This window comes from Balaenoptera ricei, chromosome 18 (assembly GCF_028023285.1).
Source record: "Balaenoptera ricei isolate mBalRic1 chromosome 18, mBalRic1.hap2, whole genome shotgun sequence".
Lineage (NCBI taxonomy): Eukaryota > Metazoa > Chordata > Mammalia > Artiodactyla > Balaenopteridae > Balaenoptera > Balaenoptera ricei.
This window is the reverse complement of record NC_082656.1, coordinates 69,793,885-69,817,027: the sequence shown is the minus strand read 5'-3', so window position 1 is coordinate 69,817,027 and position 23,143 is coordinate 69,793,885. Positions and strand designations below refer to the sequence as shown.

General features: G+C 42.2%; 1 protein-coding gene across 1 annotated transcript in view; it reads right to left on the bottom strand.

Moving 5' to 3' along the window:
* Window positions 1-4,433: 4,433 nt before the first annotated feature.
* The window catches only part of DNAJC3 (DnaJ heat shock protein family (Hsp40) member C3), an 88,084-nt gene continuing 69,374 nt past the window's right edge, over window positions 4,434-23,143 (bottom strand). The window contains exons 10-12 of the mRNA XM_059902850.1: window positions 11,030-11,162; window positions 9,945-10,093; window positions 4,434-8,210 (exon numbers count right to left, since the gene is read on the bottom strand). Coding sequence (XP_059758833.1) covers window positions 8,053-8,210; window positions 9,945-10,093; window positions 11,030-11,162 — 440 coding nt within the window. The 3' untranslated portion in view covers window positions 4,434-8,052. The remainder of the gene's footprint in view (window positions 8,211-9,944; window positions 10,094-11,029; window positions 11,163-23,143) is intronic.

Here is a 23,143-nt window from a genome sequence, read left to right as displayed (position 1 = left end):
GAACCGCAGGGCAGCACTCGCGGAGAAGGCCCCAGCTCCGCTGCCCTGAGGGTGCTGGAAGGTAGCCCGAGGCCTTCCACATGCATTCCTGATCCTGAATTCCGGTGTTCAGGCGCAGGCCCTATAGCGAATTTTAACAAAAATCAAATCCTAGGAGAGAGCAAAGACACACAGTGCTTCCCGTTTTGAGAAGTTACAATCCACTTCTCCTTCCTCCTTCTCAGAGGAAAGTCGGAACAGAGCGTATCTGAGAATTAGGAGATTTTGAGTTTTAACCATGAAAAGACATTTAAGTTTGGGATATAAGTTTTGGTATAAGGTAAACCCGGAATATAAGACTGAAGACAGTCCAAAGTCTCCATGCCTCCCAGATGCTTTGGTGCCAGCGGTTAGACGTTGGCAGTGCCCGTCCTTCGGCTCCAGTTATTCTCAAGTTCAGGGAACAGTGAAGCTCCTAGAGGGAGAGAAGAGAATACCTCCAGGAAGCACCGCAGGCCGTCAGCCTGGGCTTACAGACAAAATCAGGCTTTTCTTTAATAGTAAAAATGCAGGGCTTCCCTGGTGGCGCAGTGGTTAAGAATCTGCCTGCCAATGCAGGAGACACGAGTTCGAGCCCTGGTCCAGGAAGATCCCACATGCGGCGGAGCAACTAAGCCCGTGCGCCACAACTACTGAGCCTGCACTCTGGAGCTCGCCTGCCACAACTACTGAGCCCGTGTGCCACAACTATTGAAGTCTGTGCGCCTAGAGCCTGTGCTCCTTAACAAGAGAAGCCACCGCAAGAAGCCCGTGCACCACAACGAAGAATAGCCCCCGCTCGTCACAACTAGAGAAAGCCTGTGCACAGCAACAAAGACCCAACGCAGCCAAAAATAAATAAATTAAATAAATAATTTTTTTTAAAAAATGCAGTTTGACACGAATGGGAGCCTGCCCAAAGAAACGGTTGCTCCTGTGGGTCAGGTCCAGCGCCTGGGACGCAACCAGACAGACAGGTGCTACCACCCAGAAGAAGACCCAGATGAATAGTGTTCAAGGCAGTAGGTATATGTCAAGTCAGACTATCCTTCAGTAACTGAAGCACGGCTAAGAGAATTTTCTTCTCTGAGATACAGCAGCAAAGTTGGTGGCATTTAACTTCCCACTGGAACACATGAGACTGTTCATTGAAGGGCTCTGACATATGTCTCAGATCCCTGGTTCGGAGGTCAAACGAAAAGTGCTAACGGATCCAGGCTCAGTACCATGAAGTCTCAGTCACTGCCCAGCCCCTGTCTTGCCCACTTCTTTTCAGCAGACTTAAGGGGGTCCTTCTTCTTCCAAAGAACCAATTGATTTTAAGATCTTCCTTTTGGTGGCAAAGTGAGGGAGGTGAGGCACAAAGGTTCAGGAGTTCGGTGGTGAGTGTGCAAACAGGCAGCTCTGTGATGGCAGCACGTGGTCAGGGGTGCCAGCCCACCCTGTAACCCCTCAGAAATGAGTCCAAGTGTTAGGTAATGGGACAGCTGTTCCCCAGTTTGCTGTTTATTAGCCCAGCTTATCAAATATAAAATTCTGTTTTCTGAGAAATTCTAGAGTGAAGTCTCTTTGCTTAGAACCTACTGTTAACAGCTTCGTTTATAGACTCCAGATTTGGAGAATAATCTTGTCCCCTACAGTTCATAGTTACTTGAATTTAAGTGTATTTCAATCATGATCCTGCCCAACTATGTAAGGTTTGCATCCTATCTGATGTGATTTCACTTTAAAATCACAGGCTTTGGGCTTCCCTGGTGGCGCAGTGGTTGAGAATCTGCCTGCCAATGCAGGGGACACGGGTTCGAGCCCTGGTCTGGGAAGATCCCACATGCCGCGGAGCAACTGGGCCCGTGAGCCACAACTACTGAGCCTGCGCGTCTGGAGCCTGTGCTCCGCAACAAGAGAGGCCACGACGGTGAGAGGCCCGCGCACCGCGATGAAGAGTGGCCCCCGCTCGCCGCAACTGGAGAAAGCCCTCGCACAGAAACGAAGACCCAACACAGTCATAAATAAATTAATTAAAAAAAAAAAAAAAGAGTACACCCCTTAAAAAAAAATTTAAAGGTTTTGATTACAATTGAAGGACGAAAAGGTATTCAAATTCTAAAAGACTGGTTCAAAACCAAAAGATTTGAATGACAAAGGCTCCAGGTAGCCCAGTGTTTAAAATTTGGGACCAAGTTAGAGAAGGAGTAATTTCGGTACCAGCCTTGTGGAGTAAGATGAAGTGCGAAGTAAACACAACTGATCATACGGCGGAGCATCTAACCTAGTCCAGAGCACCATGCTCAAACTCCCTTATCGACAGAAGTGAGCAAACCCACCACTGGTGTGCAGGCTTTCCTTCGTTTTCCCCCAGCCTGCTTCCACCAGAAAAATGTTTCCAGTTTCGTCCGAAGGCCGATAATCCAGGTCTTCCTAACCTGAACAAATCCAACAAATATTTAAGTAGCTACAGTGCGCGAGGCTGTCCTTTTGAAGTTACTAGGCCAGTACAAGTGGCATTCACTAAATATCCAAATGAAAATGCTGGGCAGGGAAAGTGTCAGGAAGGCGTGAGAAAGTGACATTTAGGATGCAAAGTGAAGGAGGAGGAAGTGCACACTGGGCGCAGACTGGCAAGGGGGTAGTTTTGTTCCTTTGAGGACGAGGAGGAGAGGAGGGGGTGGGGAGGTTGGAGCCAGGTGCACAAGGTGACGTAGGGGAGTTTGTCAAGTACGTGGAGAGCTTTGGTGATCTGACCCTAAAGTGCAGTGAAGGGCTCTAACATTCATCATCAGTGTTAATCCGGAATCTCTCCGGGAGTATTTCTATGCCTGCACTGTTTCCTAATAGTTATATTTATTCATAATATCATTCCTGACTATATCGGGTAAAAGCTCTTGGATAAGGACAAAGAGCCTTATTTATTTGGGATCTGATGATGCGATTTTTCTTCATTGCACAGCGTCCAAGACAAAATCCCCCTGGCCTAAGGCCATGCTGTACAGGCCATTCACTGCATGTTGACCTACCAAGAGAAAGAGAAGCTAGTTTTCTTGCACTAAAATCGTGCAACTGTAGAATTAGGTCTTTCCACTTTTATGAGGTTTTAGTAACCTGCGGCAACAAAAGCATAAACACTGCAGAAAATACAACATTGCAACAGGTGGTATGTGTGAAGGAGTATTAATAAAATCCTAAGAAAACTGTAATACAGTGAAGGATTGTTTTAGAAGAGTTATCCTTTGCTATCTTTAAAGAACCTTTCACAGAAAAATCACATCCATTTAGGGCAACCAGTCTTTTAAAAAATCCTTTACATAGATAAATACACACATACAAATGAGACACTATTCTTATAGAAATCTCCTGTAAGAGCAGGGAAACATGCAAATAACACAAACTTAAATCCGCCAAGAAATGCTGCAAGCAGTGGTTTCTCCCTCGTGCTTTTTAACGATGTTCAATTCCAATTTCCTCAGGAAGACCTTGGAACTCCTTTTGCCAGTGGCCCTTCCAAATCCAGCTGCTCGGTCCCTCGTGACATTAGAACTGGAGGAGATGCTTCTCCCAGTAGACTGACCTTAGTGAAGGTTGGAAATGTATTCAAAACAAGACTGCAACCTCGGAGTTGTCACCTGGAGGCCTCCTTGTTAGGAAACTGAATCCTAGTGTAAAGCAGCGACAGATGACCGTGCATCTCATGCTTCTGTTGATCTCCAAGGAAGGACTGACTCGGTGGATAGAGGTTTGCAGAGTTCAGGGTCTCTGGGGTGTGACCTATATGCCTTAAGATTGAAGTGATTGGATTTCTTGGGCGTGAGGGTAGGAGGGGGAGGGGATCAGGGCTTACAACCGCTGAGGGGCTGGTAGACTCGGCTCTCCCCTCCTGTGCGAAGGCAGGTAGCCCTCAGGCCTGTTGCAGGTACTTGCGGTATCTTCAGACGAAGGCTGATTGATGATGTGTTGCTAAGGTAGGTATCATGATTATTAAGAATGTGGAAACTGCTTTCTGGGGAAGTTCTCTAAGTATTCTAGCTGTCCTGTAGTTTTAGGACATGCAGAATACACAAAGAAAGCTCCTTTTGTTTGTAGTTAGAGATCTGACTGAGATAAGCCGCAGTGTCCCCACCACCCCTTTCAGAACTTTAACAGAAATGTGTGTGTTATGATATAAAAGGGAAAGTCCTCAGAGCCAACCTAAAAGTTAGATTTTAATGGTACTGAAAGTGAAGAACTGGCCACCTGTTAAGGCCTCACTGTCCTAGGACCTTGGGGGGCTGGGTTACGAGACTGTAATCATTTCTGCTTTTTGCGCTCTTCCCTGCAGCTAGTGTCAAGCAGGAGCCCTCTGTCACCTCAGTAGTTGATTACATGTAAAGCAAAGTTGGAAAACAGACTTCTCCAAAAGACTGAAAGCAAGAAAGTACTCATTTGACCATAAATATTTTTATTAAATGTGAAAATACACGGGCATAAAAATAGTACCCATATTTGTAGACATGTCTGAGACCCAGTTCAGTTAATGTTCGGTGTTGTTTTTATTAAGACACTAAATTGAGATGGATTAAGTTACTTCGTCTTGTCTCATTCAAACCAACCACAGTAGGAGTAACAGCCTAACTTATCAGACATCTCCAGTTTTTCCCCTCCCCTGTGCTCTGCTTTCCACTGCACGGGAGAGGTTCAACCACAGAGGTACGAAACAAAGTCTGTTTACTATACACAAAGCCACGCAGTGGCTAAATTTACTCTTAAATCATTCAGCAAATGAGATCATTAAACAAAACTAATTATCCCCACCTATTAACATCATTTGCAATTACAGAATAAACTCTGCTACTAACAAAAAAGGAATGATCTGATTTAGAATAAGGATAATTGTTGGTAAATCAGCATTTGCCTTCCTCCTTCCTTTATAAACATGGAAAAGTCAACTACATTCAACGTAGCTGCATGAATTTCTCTAGGTTAACCACTGGTGTGTACTCGATGAAAACTCTGCACAGGGCCTGTCACCGGGGCCCCGTCCCTCTAAGGAGGCACAGGCCTGACTGAGGAACCATTTGTAACTAAGCATCTTGTGCCCTTTTTTCATGGTAAATGTCACATACAACTTCTGACCAATTTCACGCTTTAAAGGTGAAATCTTTCATTTTCCACCATGAATAGAAAATGGTGCCAACTTAAAATTGCGATTCTATTAGCTTTTTTCCTTCATACTCGGTTATCAGTAGTATTTTTCTCTTAAGCTGTGGGTAGTTTTTACATTCCATTATCAGAGTCCCAAAGAGTTCTGTTTTCATACTGATACTTAAACTTTTAATACTGCCTAAAGAGAAAAATGTTTTAAAATTAGTATTGTTATATCCAATTCACATTAGTAAACTATTGAAGTCGTTTTCCAGTTTTCATTTATCCATGTTAAGAAAGCACAAACTTTCAGAAGTGGGCATTAATTTATCCTCTCTTTTTGGGACTTTTTCAGGTTTATAGGCTGATGTGTTGAATACTTGTTGCTGTGGAAAAATATCCATTTACAGGCCAGCGATACTTCACTTCCGGCGCTCACTGAAAAGGGAGGGAGGAGTTTAACGGGGAACGTAATACAGCCAAGGCTGGGTGCCCCGCTCATTTGGCTTTTCCAGAGAGAGCCACAGCGGTTACCCGGCACCCGCACGAGCGGTGACGACCTCCTGCATCAGGCCGCCAGGACGGACGAGTGTCCCTTCACACTCCCAGCGCTCTCCTCAGTCACTCTGAAAGAAGCGTGGAGTGACCACCTTCCCAATCAAGTGGATGCCAGAAGACCGCTGATGACCCTCACGGCTGGAACTTAAAGGTCGTTATTTTCTTCATTAATTAGCTAAACAACAGAGCCCAGAGAATTTCTCTTCGTGGCGCTTGGCGCTTGGCACCATACTTGCTTCTCCCTCTTCACTGAAAACAAGTTAACTCTCTGCACATTTCCACTACGATGACTAAAGTCAGTCCATGGTAAGGCTTTAGGAACAGGATTTATAGTTATTACAGGTGGAGAAAAGAGTGAAGCAAACAACGCTTTCGGCGGCGGGGGGGCAGTCGGCGAGGTGACAGGTGCCCAGGACACGTGGCCCACCTCCAGCCGCCCGGACTCCTTCCGGCTCCTCCTTGCTGGCAGCCTTGCATCCTCTCCTCCGGATAGAACGGCAAGTGGTTTGATACTCCCCTCGTTCTGATTCTGTGTGAAAACTCTTGTAAAAGTAGGTAGAGGCCATCGCTAGATTTCAGAGAGTTCACAGTGACATCATATATGAAAGAACCAGATTGAAAAAAAAATTGCTGATGTAACTAATGAAGTAACAAGATTAAAGAATAAACAAAAATGAATTTCCCTTGTAAATTATTTTCACACTGACTTGAATTTTGAGACATTAAAACAAAATGAGAGCTGCAAGCTGTTTGCTAGTTTTCAAAATGCAATCTTAAGTTTATTGGTAAGAAATAAACTTCTAAATAGATGCAGAAAGCACTCACGTGTTTTGTTCACCTCAACTATGTGTTTTGTCTCAGTTTAAACAACTTTTTTCCACGCGTGTTTCAGGATGACTGTAGAAGAAAACGATTTGTGCTTGGCTGGCTGTTGTGGATATTAGCAGTCAGGACAGTCCCCGCAACTCAAAGAAAATGCTTGATTTCCTAAAAACAATATATTAAGCCTATCCTGCTTAAATTGCTTCAGAATGCTCTGAGGCAAAAACAAAAACCTTTCCAGAATGTAATAATTCTTATCTAAAGTAATTCTCTTAGAATTTAAATGCAGCATCATCATTCCATAAATATTTCATGTTCTTGATTAAAGTAACACTCTTTTTTTTTTTTTTTTTTAGGGAAAAAGTTATCCAGTATATAAAGACTGAATAGTTCATTTCTCTTAAAAGGTAAGAAGAAGGTATCCCAAGAAGAGATGCCATCTTGATAGTGGACATACAGCTGGAGCTGACTAGATCTGTAAACCTGTTTTTTGTTGTTTTGTTGTTTTTTTCTGGCAGAGAACATCCAGAGGCATCAAGGTCTGAAAAAGGGGCAGGCCTGCTATTTAACACCCACCTCAAAACAGTCCCACACGAGCACCCACGGGCCAGGTCGGCCAGGACCTAAGAGATACTGTCGGCTGTATTTACTAAAAGTGGGAAACATGGCATTCTGTTTGTTTGTTTATGTTGACTGAGCGACTTTACATTTCTAAGCCAATCCTGTTACAGGAAATGCTGTTTAACTCACAACTTCAGTTGTTAAAGTATTTCACTCTGCACTACAGCAATATTATTTTAAATACCACTGCTATATTATCTGAACCTATTTTACATATTACTTTTTCGTTTGTTGTGTTTCATATTAAAAGGGCCAGTAGGATTTACAGTTAATTCTATTTCAGTGATTTTCAGTATTCCCCTGCAGGTACTGAACAAAAAAACATACATGCTTAACATCAGTCCAAATCTAACCCTGGCTCCAGCGACTATCAATCATTCGGTAGCAGGTTTTCTAAAAGACAGGCTCTGCCCACCTTCACTGACAGCCACACTGATGCTCGTAGAGAGGTGGGGATGCATGTGGAAACTGGGCATGTTCACAAGTGACCGGACTGACCAGAAAGGAAGCAAAGCCGTCCCTGACAACGTACAGCTCAGAGCGTTCGTTCCTCCGGGAGAATCCCGACAGACACCACCGCTCCTCCTCACAGACGCAGGCGCTGACACATAAGCAAGGACGTGAAGAAAAGAATTTCCACGTGCTCCAGTGTAGAAAACTACAAACTCTGTGCGCCTGCCTCAGACTCCTTCGTCCCGACGTTCACAGCCCAGACACAGAACCGTTCCCCGGCCTCCCTGCCCTCACAAACCCATCAGCCTCAAGTCTAAAACGGATGAAAGAACAGATATTTCCTATGAAAACAACTCTTTGGTCATGGACAAACTGAAAGACTGAAATTTTTTTTTCATTAAGATCCTGGAACAAGGTTTTTTTGTTTTTAATCTTTAAAAAATGAAGAGCAGAAAAACAGCTGGTTTAATTGAAGTGGAATTTAAATCTAAAAGGTCCGCCTGAGCTGAAGGGATTGAACCCTTGCCATGAGTTCCAGCTTCTGTGGAAAGGGTTGCCGCCCCCTCCTTGTTGGCTTTCTGCATCCAGGGGGTCTTCTCCGTCGTCGAACTTCTTCCTCATCTCTGTAAAAGAAACCAGCGAGCTAAGAGCCAGGCGCTGCCTGAGGTGTGGGCTGAGGCGGGGTCTGAGGACCCCACCCCTCGGTTACCGAGACACTCGGTTAGCCGTGACCGACTGATGCTCAAACCCAGCCTCCCTCTCCCACCCAGATCACAGACTCGGCTTCAGGAGAAACCAGTCATGGAGAAGGCGGTGAGGTTCAGGGTTGAAAATGGATATTCATGCAAGTTCGGGCCCCCTAAATCTTCTCTCCTCACAAGAAGCTACCCAAGGAAATTCTTCTCTGGGAAAGCCGAGGAACTGCAGGGAATGAGACCTCAAAGTCACGCACGGCCGTGTTCACCGTCCTGCCCCCAGGCATCAAGTCAGCCAGGCGAACCTCGTCAACCCATGAAGCGCCTGGGGCCTCACTATTAAATCTAAACAGGAGGAAGGCGCCCCAGACCTGAGGGAGGGAGGCGCCCTATCGTACAGGCCAGCAGGCCACCTCCACTGCTGTGCCTGTCAGTCCGGAGCGAAGTCCGTGATGAGACAGAGGCCCGTGCAGACACGTGCGAGAAAGGACACTGCAGGCAGCAGACGAGCAAGCTAATACGCTCAGGGATTAGGAACAGCTACCATCGTTACAGTAAGGACAGGGGCTGAGAAAAAGGCACAGAGGACAGAAAAGGAGTCCGAGTGCAGCTCCTTTCGCGATGCGTGCCGCTCTGCCCGGAGGCCCCCTGCTTCCCTCGGGGCCCAGCGCCGGAGCGCCTCGCCGGCCCGCTGCGCCCGCTGCGAGGACAGAGCCAGCCTCAGGCACGACGTGTGCAGAACAAAAGACCAAACAGTATGTATCCCCCTGTACCCCTTAAGTGATTCCTCTCTCTCTCTCACTGGATTATAAATTACTTGAGAACAAACATCATTTAATTTCAATTCCACAGCATAAGTAGTTCAGAAACTTGTCAAATGGGCATAAAATGTGATTTCCTTCTATTTTGTTAAATTTGTCTAGCTCAAGTCATAGTTTCTGCTCCCACTGACATGGAAAGCCACAAAAAAGCAGTAGGTTAACTTAACATGGAATTCCCTCTGGGAATGTCAAAGCACTGCTCGGTATTACCTAAATTCTTAAACGGTCTCCCTCTTATTTTCCAGGTCGTTTTAGCTTACGGTGAAGTGACATTTATATCGACCAGTAACTCGAATGACCGTTAGAGCAAGATGCCTGGGGACCCACTCTCAGAGGGCAGGGCCGGCCCGGGGCTGGGTATTTGCCCCTGTCGCACCACTGCACACTCCTGCCTGGCAGTCCATATCCTAATCAAGCTCCTTCCTGTACGTTTGGTATAAAAATTCACATTGATCTGTGAAGCTGGAAGGAATGAACCTAAGAGGATCCCTCTTGTTGTACTTGCCTATCATTGGTGAAAAAACCTGAGGCCCAAAAAAGTTCTAGGAACTTATTCAAATAGAGATAAGAGTCACTCTCAGGCCTTCTGATTCCACACTTGGTGGCGTCTCCACTGCACTGTGTACATGAGGGTCCGCAGAGTCTGACAAGGGTAGACATGAAAATGGGCTTCAGGGACCATCCCCAGCTCCCGAGGTCAGCCCCAGGGGGCCCACCCACCACGCACCCCACTGTCCACTCCTGACACGGCCTCTAAGACGGGCAAAGGAATAGAGCTAAGAAGTCGCCAGTCACTGACTCGGCCATTTCAAGAGAACAGAAACATTAAAGCAAACAATACCTGGATCGGAGAGGACTTCTTTAGCAGCTGCTATGTCAATGAACTTTTTCTCAGCTTTTTTCTTTTCTTCTTCATTCTGGAAGTTATCTGGGTGCCACTGCAGTGCTAATTTTCGGTATGCTTTAATGATTTCTTGTTTTTTGGCATTTCTGAAGGGTGGTAAAATTAATTCATAATCATTAGTTAAGAAGTGTCCAACATACTGCCAGGAGGAGCTAAGAGAGACAGTTAGGAAGATCCCACTGGCCGATCAGCACCCTGGTTTTCCGATACTGCCGTCATGACCGGCGGAACGTCTTCGCCAGCGCTCCGCGCGACCGTTACAGTCACCCGGCTTCCCTGCGTGCTTGCTCCCTAAGGTTAGACTCTCACCAGGAACAAATTAAAGTACTCCTGCGCTTTACAATTCTCCCTTAAGAAAATTGCATTGATGCATTTTTAAACTTTCTGAATTTCCAAACTACCATGATTCGATTCTTGAATCAAATTTCCGAACTACCATGATTCGATTCTTGGCATTAAAAGAGACACTGACTCTTTGAAGCCCATTTTGTATTTTGCTCCTGGGTTAGCTTATTACTTAAAAAGAACAAAGTTTCAGACTGTTGATTGAAAGATTGATGGGTCCCCTGTTCAGGGAAGGTGGGTCTAATATAAAAGCAGGTATTGCATAAATTACATTCTCCCTGTGCCTGCAAGTTCATTCTGAAAGTGCCACTTTATTTTTAGGCCTAGAGAAGTTTTCTTTTCCCCAACTCCTCTTTCCCTCCTGTCCCCACCAAAAGAAAGCTCACTCCCACCTCTTTACCCTTCTTAAAAAATCTAGGCCCAGGACCTATTCATGCTATAGTGTCCTTTCTTTGTCACCAACTACTAATTCTCCATCATTGCATGACTAGTCTCTATCAAAGAAATTTATCTGTAATATATTCAAAACAGCTTTATGATGTTCAAGACTGTTAGGGTTTAATCTATGACTGAAATTACCTAAGAAAAGGAAATGAATCAGAGGGAAAAAAGAGCAACAATTAGCTTTAAAACAGTTGATTAAAAATAACAATGTGAATTTTAAATTTCTAACTCACCTTTTTACTCCCAAGATTTTATAATAATCTCGTTTCTGCGACTGTTTCAGTAGCCTCTGTGCTTTCTCTAGACCTTCTCGAATCTGCTGGTCATTCTCATTGTGTTCCTGAGCAGTTTCATAGTCCTGAATAGCTGTCAAAATATGTTGAAGACAATGCTGTTAAAAGGAATTAAATGTTTGAGACCTTTACATACCCCGCAAATGTGATACTGAAGTCACCATCCTCAACCCCTTCCTTTGCCATTACTAAGAGCATGAGAAGCGATATCACCTTAATAATTTTGTTCAAAACCACGGAGGGCATCATTAAGGCTGAATTAGGTAGCCCGCTGCTCCCGTTCAGTAAAAGCCACACTGCTTGTTTACCTGCCCACCCTCCCACATTAGCTTCCCCACGACTGTGAGGTGTCTTAATATCAGCACTTTATGCGAAGCAGTGAAGTGCCTGTTGCACAGGAAAACAAGACAGCAGCAAAGAAAATCTTCATGGGGAGCTCTGGGGCCACGGTTCAGAAGGATGAGAGGCTCAGAGACCTGGAGAAACCAGCAGCAGTCGGAATGACCAGTTCACCCACAGGTTTCAATGCAAACTGTTACAAACCTGATTTTTTTTAAGTATCAATCAAAACAGAAAGACACATACAGTCCTGGTATGGGAAGGCTGACGACAATTCACATGGCATCTTTCTTTTCATATTATTTTAAATATTTAGAGAATACAAGGCCTCTGGATATCTAACATCATGCAGAGCGGAGGCCCCTCCTTAGAAGGACCTGCTGGCAAGCCCGGCCCTTGGCTGACGACTGGCAAGTTGGGTTTCAGCAGTGCTCCCACCCTTCCCTGATAAGAATGGCTGGCCTACCTAAACTGCTTGTATGAACAATGTGGTTTACGCTAACCATCTCGCCTTGTGGGCATTTCGGTATGGGCTAGGCAGCAGGTGCCCACCTGGCCAGCCCCCAGTACAGACCCTGGGCCCTGGTTCTCCGAGGAATTAAGCTCGTCTTGCTTGATTTCACAGACTCTTGGAATCTTCCACCCGGTTTCCTCTGGATTTCACCCACGTGCCTTTTCCCTTTGCTGATCTTGTTTGTATCCTGTCATTAGGATAAGTCTTAGCCCTGAGAACAACTATATGCTGAGTCCCAGTGTCCTCCTTCTGAATCACCTAATCTGGGGGTGGTGATTTTTCTCACTGTCCTCCTTGGACAGAGAACTTAAATAATGGATTGTTGGGTTCAAATTCTAGTTTTTTATGGAAGTGCATTTCACTGTGGGAAAGCCATCTCTCTGGATAACAGGCCTGAGCATTCATCTTGGCAACAGCTAATCCTGGAAGGGGTTTAAGAAGGCACCTTGGGCAGGTTTAAAATGAGAAAGATATTAGAATAAGGTGGACAAATTTAGTTAGCCTGCACTACATAGAAAAATGAACCAATACTACCTTCGGCTCATGGGGGAAGTGGGGGACGCTTCAAGCTATTATCCTAATTCCTGCCTCAATGCATTAATATTAAATATTAACATGAAACAATATTACTGTCACCCAACCGTGACATCATAAAATACCTTTCCAATTTAGCACACAGACACAAAGCCATTATAAATAGTAGTGAGGTTTAACTTGCAATACGCATAGCACTTGATATCACAACCTAGTAAGGAAATACACTTGAATTTTAGTACAAGTGGAAAATGTTTCAATATACTCAATTTTTCTACTTATGCAAACCCTACATTTAAAACATGTTTTCATTCTTAAATGTTCAGAGTATCTTCCCCAAAGCAGTCTTCTGTCTCCTATCTTTCATTAACACTTAAGGTAGATACATTTTTCCCAATACAGGAAAGATATAAAATTATAAGTTGTTTCCTAAAATTCACATGATTACAGGTAGTTAACTAATCAGAAACTTAATATGGATGATGTAAGACTTCCCATGGACATAAACTAGACAGCTCATTTTTAGTTATATTTTCTCATATTCCACTCTCTAAGGGGGTATCTTCAAAAAAAAAAAAGTAAATGACACCCAATTATGTTCCATATTATATGTCCCATATAACTGAACAGCTGTAAAGATTACAATAAGCCAGAAATATTAAGGTCCTTAATGAATAGTATGTTACATATTAGCCAAATCATCTTCTAACCCCTGAACCTAAAAACTCTGATCCTTCCCAAATTCTTTTTCTTCTGTGTGCCCCTCAGCCAGTTCTTAAGGAGCAGTGCAAACAACCAGGGCAAGACGGCAGACAGTAAGTACAGGAATTTCCTGTCTTCCATCCCACTATCCCACAAAAATGACAGAAAATAAAAAATAATATAACCATGGCAGCCCTGAAAACTACAGCAGACCAGAAATTTTGACAAATTTCTGGAAGAGAGAAGGCAAATAGGATCACATTAATAACGAATAAACCTAATAGAACCACAATCCAAATATGCACTGAAAGAGGCCCTAGCAGATTTGGAAGCTGTTCCTTTTGGCCAAGCATTCTGAGTTTAGCAAGCAGGAGGAGCTTCAAGGCAATCATCAGGTTACTTCGCGAGATGACTAAGGACTGGCTGCGCAGGCCCTGCCCCTGTATGTCGCGCAGCTGGCTGCAGCATTAACCCCAAGCAGGGCCCAAGAACTCGGCTCTAAGCAGGGTAGGAGATGCGCATGTGGAAGGCGCCGCTGGGCCCAGGAAGAGACCTCCACAACGGGTCTGGAATAAACACAGGAAAAGCAGTTCCACCCAGAACTTGAACACCAAAGGACTCCACCTGGTAAGTTAACTGTGTGAAGTCCTGCTCATGTTGGCAACTGGGCAAGATGACAGGCACGGTAGGGAACGTCTTCCTGTGAACAGGTCCTACCCACTTAAAGCCAGCGTGAGCTCCCCAATACAGAGAAGCATTCGAAAAGACAGATACACACAGTATGCACGGCTGCAAATGGCTCCCCTCTCTCTTCACACTCCATTATTCCATTAGCAAGCCCCAAATCAGCTTCCCTTCAACATCTATCCAGAATTTAACCATTCCTCACCATTTCCACACTTACCACTGTGATACAGTCCCATCATTAATACACCTGAACAGCTATAATAGCTTCAAAAGGTGTTCATAAGGTGTTCCCAGCTTCCACCTTACTCCCCTAAAAGTCTATTCTCAAAACAGGGACCTTAGAGGTCCTTTGAAAGAGTTCATCAGACCTCCAATATAATATGCCCCGTGGAGCACCAACTTTCTCCTCCTGCGTATCACACAAAACAAGGTAAACGGCGCGGGTGACGTGTCGGGGGGACACAGCATTTTCAGCACAACAATGCAAGGAGACTGTTGAAAGGCTGCTACAATTAGCTAATAGCAGCCATGAATCTAAGATGAGAGGAAGAAGCAAACAGTGAGAGAGCCCTACGAGAAAAGATCACAGAAAATGCCAGCAAAATACACTAAGAGTATGGACTCACCCTGAGGTGAGTGACAACCTACATCCTGTACCTAGAACAAGAAGCATGAGATCTGGAGCAGACACGGTGGAGATAACGCAGAGGCCTTGCTGCGGGGAAGACAAGAAAGGGAGAATACAATGAGTGACAAGCGCAAAGAGCCCTGGGCAACACATGCCAGGCAACTTGGAGACTGTGTGCTCTCTGCAAGTGACAGGCTCACCCAGAAGTGCAAAAGATACACCCCTTTGGTGTAGCAAAGGAAGTGGGCAGAGGGGCAACAGGGCTGGCAGCAGACGACCTCCTGGACACAGTTTGGTTCAGAGAAACAGAGAGGGCAGGGCTATAGAGAAAGGCCATTTTAGCAGGAAGCAGAATGTCTATGGAAACAGTGAAGCAGAAAGTATTGCAACTGTTAAGTATAGAAGCTGCCTGTTCCCAGCACCCCTTTACACACACACCCAGAGGACTGTCCCACAAATAGCCAGGGCAAGGGAATTCACTTTATGATGAGCAATAATGTTTTTTATATGGCACAGTCTCAATTAAAAGACGTTTAAATTTTAAATTAAAAACAGGAAAAGAACACCAAAACTTACCTGATGAACATGCATCAAAACAACATAGCCAAAGAATATATGAAAATTCTGAGCAAACGTTACGGCATAAATTTTTAAAACTTAATCCAATCACCTCTATTAAGGGTAATCACAAAGCACAATAAGAACTCCGCAAAGAGTGAGACAAGGAGGAGATAAAAATGTGAGTAATCAGAACTCAAGAAAAATAAGAACAAATTAAAACTATCATGGAAGTGAAGATGAAATGAGAAGGAGCACAAGGGAGAAGAAGCATATGGGGAAAAACTAAGGACCTAATAAAATGAAATGGAAATAGAGTTTAAAAAACTACAGAAAAAAATTATGGCTATAAATGATGAGCAAAGAGAATACAACCAGTACTTAACTGAATCTTTGAAGCAGAAAACCAAACCAATATAACAAAACAATTCAGATTAAATTTAAGAAAACTTTCCTGAAATGAAAGATGAATCTATGTATTGAAAGTGCACAGTAGGTGCACCAGGGCAAAGTGGCTGAGATGGTCAACTCTAAGATATATCCTAATAAAATCAACACACCCAAAAGATAAGGGCTCTTTGGACGGCCAGACCAAAACCAAAAAATGTGGCCCCAGATTTTCCATAGCAATATTCAGTGCAGAAGAAAATGGGAAAATAACTATAAGATATACAGAAAAAGTGTGAACAAAGGATTTTATCATCTAGCCAAGCCATCCTTCAAGTATAAAAGGTACAAACAGCTTTGAACATAGAAGAAATCAGAAAATTTTCCCAGGAGCCCCTCAAGGAAACTACTACTGGATGAATTCACCAAGAGAAGGCTAGAGAAAGCATGGTCAAAGGAATGATGGTACACAGTAAATATATTCAATGTAGAGCTGAGACTAAAACAAACCAGGGAATTACAGTGACAGGGTAGAGTGTATGCCCTGCCAACGCAGAAGGGATACAGCTAACAAAAAGTGAGAAAATAAAGGGGAGAAAAGATGAGAAAGTAAGTTAATTAATTCCCACCAATCACAGCTAAAGCAATCAGGAAACATCACCCACTAATGAGCCACAGGCAAATAATTAGAATTTCATTAACAAGTCCTAAGTGGTAGGGGAAAGGGAAAGAAGAGGAAGAAACATGCTAATATTGTTCCATGCTGCAGGAAACTAATATATGTTGCCCAAAGAAAGACGGCTAAGTTAATAAACCTATAAAAATAACCAAGAAGAAAAACACAAACCTTCTAAAATATCAAAATAGTATATATAAAATAATACAGGCCAAGTAACAAAAATTCTCTGAAAAATAGAATAACAGTACTCAGACCAAATGTATTTGTCACACCAATAAGTATAAATGTGCTTATTAACTCACCTATTTAAAAGAATTTCATACTGGATCACAAAGCAAAACCCAACTCTACGCAAGAAACACACCTGAAATGAAGTGATTCCAAAAAGTTGAAACTAAAAGTATGGTCAAAGTTTCTTCAGGCAAATGCAAATAAAATTTGGTTCACTATCTTAACATCAGATAATTAGAATTTAGGTTAAAAACATTAAACAGAGGGAATTCCCTGGCAGTCCAATGGTTAGCACTCAGCACTTTCACTGCCGTAGTCCTGGATGCGATCAATCCCTGTTCGGTGAACTAAGATCATATAAGCCACTCAGCACGGCCAAAAAAAAAGAAAAAAAGCATTAAACAGAGCAAAAAAGGGGGAGTGTAGAAATCATAGTGAAGACATATTATGAATATCTGTGCATCAAATAAAAAAGCAGCAACCATTTATAAAGCAGAAATTATAAGAGACACTACAGAGATGTAAGGACACTAGTAGTGGAAGACTTCAACCTCTCTGTTCATATCAGACCAAGTGGCCCAAAAAAAGGCAAGAAAAGGAAGACCACAATATAAGGTAGATCTGATTGATACGCCAAACTCTGTCCCAGAAACAAAAGAGTACATCTATTTTCAAGTCCCTGACTCGTGAAGTCAGCCATTTTAGGCCAAAAATAAGACAGTAATAAATTCCAAAAAATGGAAGTAGTAAAAACATTCTTTGATCAAAATGTTTTAACACTAGAAATTAATAGTAAACAGAAAATAGGACTTTTCCACCTAGGCTCTGGGCACCATTTTTAAACTCTCCAACAACTCTTATGATGAAGAAATATAAAAATAAGAATTGCAAAATATCTAGAAAATAATACTGAAAACACTACCATTCAGAACCTACAGGACATAGTTCAAGTAGTGCTAAGAGGACAATTCATAGCCTTAGTGGTTCAATAAAAATTAAAGATGAAAAATGAATTAATTATGAGATTCAAAGTTAGAAAAAAAATTGTAGGACAAAAACAGATATTAATGAAACCAAAAAAGATCAAAACTGTTAAGTCAAGCTTACTTCTTAGCAGAAATCAATAAAAACCTCTAACCTAACCTCTAAGTCAAGAAAAGGAAACAAGCTCAAATACAAAAAGCAATAAGTGAAAAATAATCAAAGAGATAGAAGAAATTAAATTGAGACTACTTTGCTAAATTCACTACAAATAAATTTGAAAACTCAAGAGAGTAACTCAAACCCAGTCCAAAAGAGACAGAAAATTAAACAGAACAATTTTCATAGAGAAAGTTGCCAAAACCCCACCTCCCAATAAAGCAGTGGGCTTTCCATGGAGATTCCATAACACTGAAACAGGAAACTTTCCAAATAATTACAAAAAACTACCCTAACAGTTTTATATATATATAAGAGTCCAGGTTAAAAATCATTTTTCCTCAGAATTTTTTGAGAATATTGCAATACTCCTTTCTGGAATTGATAGAAGGACAGGGAGAGGGCGTCATCAGGAGAATTTAACAGTCATAAATGTGCAGGCTGCTAACAGCAGAGCTTCAAAATACATAAAGGAAAAAAAGGACAATATTAAAGGGAAAGGTAGGAAAGTCTGCAATTTCCACACCAGGTAAAGTTCCCTCTCAGTAACTGATGAGAAAACTAACAAACATTACACCCAGCAACTGCAGAATACACATTATTTTCAAGCGCATATAGAACATTCAGCAAGATAGAGCCTATGCTGTGTTACAAAACAAGTCTACATAAATTCAAAAGCAAACAAATCTAAATAAATTTAAAAGGACAGAACTCATACAGAGTATGCTCCCTGTGCACAACGGAATTAAATTAGAAATCAATAAGGTACTAAGGAAACCGTGAAATATTTTAAAATTAAACAAAACATCTAAATCATCCATGCATCAAAGAAGTAACCAGAAGGAAAGTTAGAATACATTTCAAATCAAATGACAATGAAAATAAAACAATGTGAGAAGTGCAGCTTTAAATACTTATATTAAAAAAGAAAAGAGGCCTAAAATCATAGATAGTTTAAAATTAAGAAGCTGGAAAAGCAAAAAATAAACCCAAAGGAAGTCAAAAGAAAGAAATAAAGAGAAGAAATCAATGAAATAATAAAGAAAAATCATGGAAAACATTAACAAATCTGTAAGTTGGTTCCTTCAAAAGACCAACAAATTTGACCAAACTCTATACTGATCAAGAGGAAAAACAACAACAACAAAACAAACAAATTGTCACTATTAGAAATGAAGAAGGAATCATCACTTCAGGCCTTACAGACATTAAAAGAATAATAAGATAATATTATAAACTTCATAGAGCCAAAATCAGCAACGTAGGTAAAACGGACAAATTCATTGATGGACACAACTTACAAAAACTAAAACAAGATGAAACAAACAAAAAATATGAATAGCCCTAATTTTTTTTTTCTTTTTTGGCCACACCACGTGGCATGCAGAGCTTCCCCACCAGGGATCAAACCCGCACCCCCTGCAGTGGAAGCGCTGACTCTTCACCACTGGACCGCCAGGGAAGTCCTGAATAGCCCTGTATTGATCAAAGAAACTGAATTAATCATCAAAAACCTTCCTACTAAGAAAACTCTGGGACCCAAGATGGTTTCACTGGTGAATTCTCCCAAACTTAAAAGAAGAAATCACACCAATTTTATACAATTCTTGCAGAAAATGCAGGAGACCGGAACAATTTCTAACTAATTGAGTTCAGTACAACCTTAACACTAAAATCTGACGATATGACAAAAAAGAAGTTACAGAGCAATGAACACAGATGCACACTTCTTAAAATACTAGCAAATCAAATCCAGCAATATATAAAAAAGGATAATACATCATGTCCAAGAAAAGTTTACCCCAATAATTCCAGGTTGATTTAACTTCAGACTATCAATGTAATTTATCACATTAACAGAATAAAGGAGAAAAACAAATATATACATAACACTTCTATAACTCTAACAAAAAGAAACAACAAATTTTAAGTGAGTAAATATTTGAACACTTCACAAAGAAAGGTATTTGAATAAAGAAGCAGCACATGAAAAAGTATTAAACAACCTTAGTCATCAAAGAAACACATATTAAAGCCACAATGAGATACTACTAACCCCTACCAAAACATATAAAATTAAAAAGACTCACAACACCAAACGTTTGCAAGGATGTAGCAACTGGAACTCTCATACTTTACTGATGAAAGTGTAAATTTTAAATTACTTCTTAGAAAAGGGTCTAGTAGTTTCTTTTAAAACTAAGCATACACCTTACCCTGTGACTCAACAATGCCACTCCTAGATATTTAGACAAGGTAAGTGAAAACATGTCTAAAAAAAGCCTTGCAGAATAACGTTCACAGCAGCTTTTATCATGCTAACTAAAATCAGCCCAGGTGTCCATTAATACGAGAATGGATAAAGTATGGTATACCCATAAATTGTAATATTCTTCAGGGATAGGATTGATGATGAAACACTGAATGCTTTTCCCTCTTTTACAGTAGGAAAAGAAAGTAACAGCCTTCCAGCCCACTACCTGTCTTCAAAAGAAATCTTCACTGGAGCACAGCCTGGTCTGCGCGTTTGTGTTCTGTCTGTGGCCGCTCTTGCACGGCAGGGGCAGAGCTGAGTAGGAGCAACAGAGACCACATCGCTCGCAGAGCCTGTAATTTTTACTCTCTGGACCTTTACAGAAGAAGTTTGCCAACTTCTGCTCTTCAGCAATAAAAAGGAATGAACTGCCAATGGCTATAACCACATGAATAAATCTCAAAAACATGCCGAATGAAAGACATAAGGCGTCTTCCTTATACAAAAGAGGACACACTATACGGTTCTGTTGATATGAAGATCTAGGGTTGGTAAAACTAACCTATGATGGAGAAAATCTGAATAACAGCTGCCTGTAGGGGTAGGATGGGGACCGCCTGGTAAGGGAAAACAGGATAATAATGTCCAGTTCTGCACCTTGACGGGAGTTTGGCTTTGACAAAGACTCTCTTATACCAAAACTTTAGACTGGCTCCTCGGAGTAAATCTTCTTTCTGGCTAAGGCCCAACCTTGGGCTTCCCTCTCTGTCCTTGCAGAATCCAGGTTGAGCAAGAATCCTGCTAAGATCCCCCCACCCTTGGTATCTGACCAAATTTGAGTTTGATATCTGATCAAATTCCCCCTCCCCGACTCTGGCCCGCCTTCAGCAAGAACTCAGTTGAGTCCATCTAGGAGGAACCTCCCCTCTCCCTAATGCTTCCTCTTTGTAATTTCACATCCAGTGACCACCCGCCAACTCTGCTCCTTGGTTAGAAATCCCACTTGTCCTCTCTAGAGTCAGACTTGAGCCCAGGCTTTCTCTCTCTCACTGCCAGAGCCCAGGGCAGTGTCCCCTACACCTACCGTGATAGCAACCCCCTCCCGAATAAAGTCCTCCTTAAGGTCTTTAACAAGGGTCATGAATAATTTTTCTCTTTAACAGGCTGCATGGATATCAGAACTCAGGACTGGTACCCCTAAGATCTGTACCTTTCATTTTATCTATTGGGCTGGCCAAAAAGTTCGTTTGGGTTTCTCCGTAAGATGTTACAGAAAAACCCAAACGGACTTTTTGGCCAACCCAATACAATTACCTCCTAGTTAATAATAAGCAAGGTGAAGTATTTGGGGAAAAGTAAACCAAAATCTACAACTTTTTTTTGAAATGCATCTAAAAAAGATAAACTGATGGATACATGGAAGGACAGAGACAGATAAATGTGATAAAACATAGTAAAATGTTAATTTTAGAATCTAGATGGTGAGGACATGATTGTTCACTGTAAAATTCTTTCAACTTCTATCTTTGAAATTTCTCATAATAAAATGTTGGGGGTGGGGCTTCCCTGGTGGCACAGTGGTTGAGAATCTGCCTGCCAATGCAGGGGACACGGGTTCGAGCCCTGGTCTGGGAAGATCCCACATGCCGCGGAGCAACTAGGCCCGTGAGCCACAATTACTGAGCCTGCGCGTCTGGAGCCTGTGCTCCGCAACAGGAGAGGCCGCGATAGTCAGAGGCCCGCGCACCACGATGAAGAGCGGCCCCCACTTGCCGCAACTGGAGAAAGCCCTCGCACAGAAATGAAGACCCAACACAGCCATAAATAAATAAATAATAAATAAATGTTGGGGGTAATGCTTACCTGCTGTGCGACTGTCATAATATAGACGAAGAAAATAACTCTTCTACCACTGTGTTTTACACATATTCATCCTTAGACTACAAAAGGGGAAGTTTTATCCAAGTACCCTTACAATGTAGACTCACGATCAGCACAGAAGTATGAGAGAACCGTGAGATATTTCTGACATTACAAAGGGCTGAACAATTTTAAGTCAAACTTCCATCGATGGAACTACCTCCTACAATAGACCACATTCTAGCACTGGACTCTGAGGGCAAGCCTAACCATTATACTTAAACAGTGAAGAGACGAACTATTTTTAATTCTGTACACAGGGACGTAAGGTGGCCTGCGCCCTAACTGAACCTGATACATTACTGTGCTTTACACATGTGTTTTGTTGAAATTTTTATAGTGGAAAAGAGATAATAGTGCTAACAGTAAAATACAAAAAGAGAATTCCAGTTCCTGTCAGATTATAAAATTTTAACTCTTGTGCAATAATTTCTCTATCAACAGTTAAGAAATATCACCAGCTGTATTCAAAGCACTGGAGTACACAGACACAAATATAGACCATGTATGTAGTCTGTTTCAATTTAAGATGGTAAGAGATTCTTGGGTTTTTTGGGTTAGTTTTTTTTGCTTTTAAAGAAGCCACTTCACTGTTTGAGGTCACACCTGTTTGTCACAGGTAATCACTTTCTTGTTAACCGGCAAATAAAAAGCCAAAACAGAAACATATCCATGGCCTACTTCCTCCTCTCCAAAGCTACCCGCTGTCCTAGGCAAATGTTGTCACCTTTGGGAAAGGCAAAACACCCTTTCAATTCCCCTGCCTTCTGGGCTTCCATTCTGACTACATCTTCTCCCACACCGGCAGTGTCCTTCCCTAATATTTCCTGAATATTTTTTTTTTATTTCCGATACTTTAAGCTCTTGACCATTCAGAAATTAGCCTTGTAACATCATCTTCTTCTGCTGAATAATACTGCTTCACTCCCGTGAATGTTTTCTATTTCCCTATCTACATATTAAACTCATGGATTCCTCGCTATTTCCTACAGGAAGTCATAGGGTTGGCACTACAGGGGGTGCAATGTTTTCTGACTGGCATGATAGGCAAGTGTGTTAAATCTAAGCCAACTGGTAGATGTGCTGATCCCCACAGAGCAGGTACCTCTGCAATCTTTCCTGTGACCATGCACTTTTCAAAAGAAAAGAGGAGGCAGCAGCTGTGCCTAAGCAGCCTGGCTGTGAATAAAAACAGAGGCAGGACGTACAGTCATGAAATTTACAGCCAAAGGAATTAAGCAACCCACATACACTATCTTACCCTAGTTGTCTTTGCAAAGGAGTAGCCATTTTTCTGTTCTAACTACCTGCTTCCAACTCCTTAGGTGAAGCTACACTAGGATGCACCTAAGGCAAGATTTGAGTCTCAGAAATAACTGCTTTCAAGATTCCAATTACACTTGTCCATGGTTATGACTGGTGTGTAAAAATACAATATATAAGCAGCCTCCAAACTTTAGGCATGATCCTAAATAGAGCCG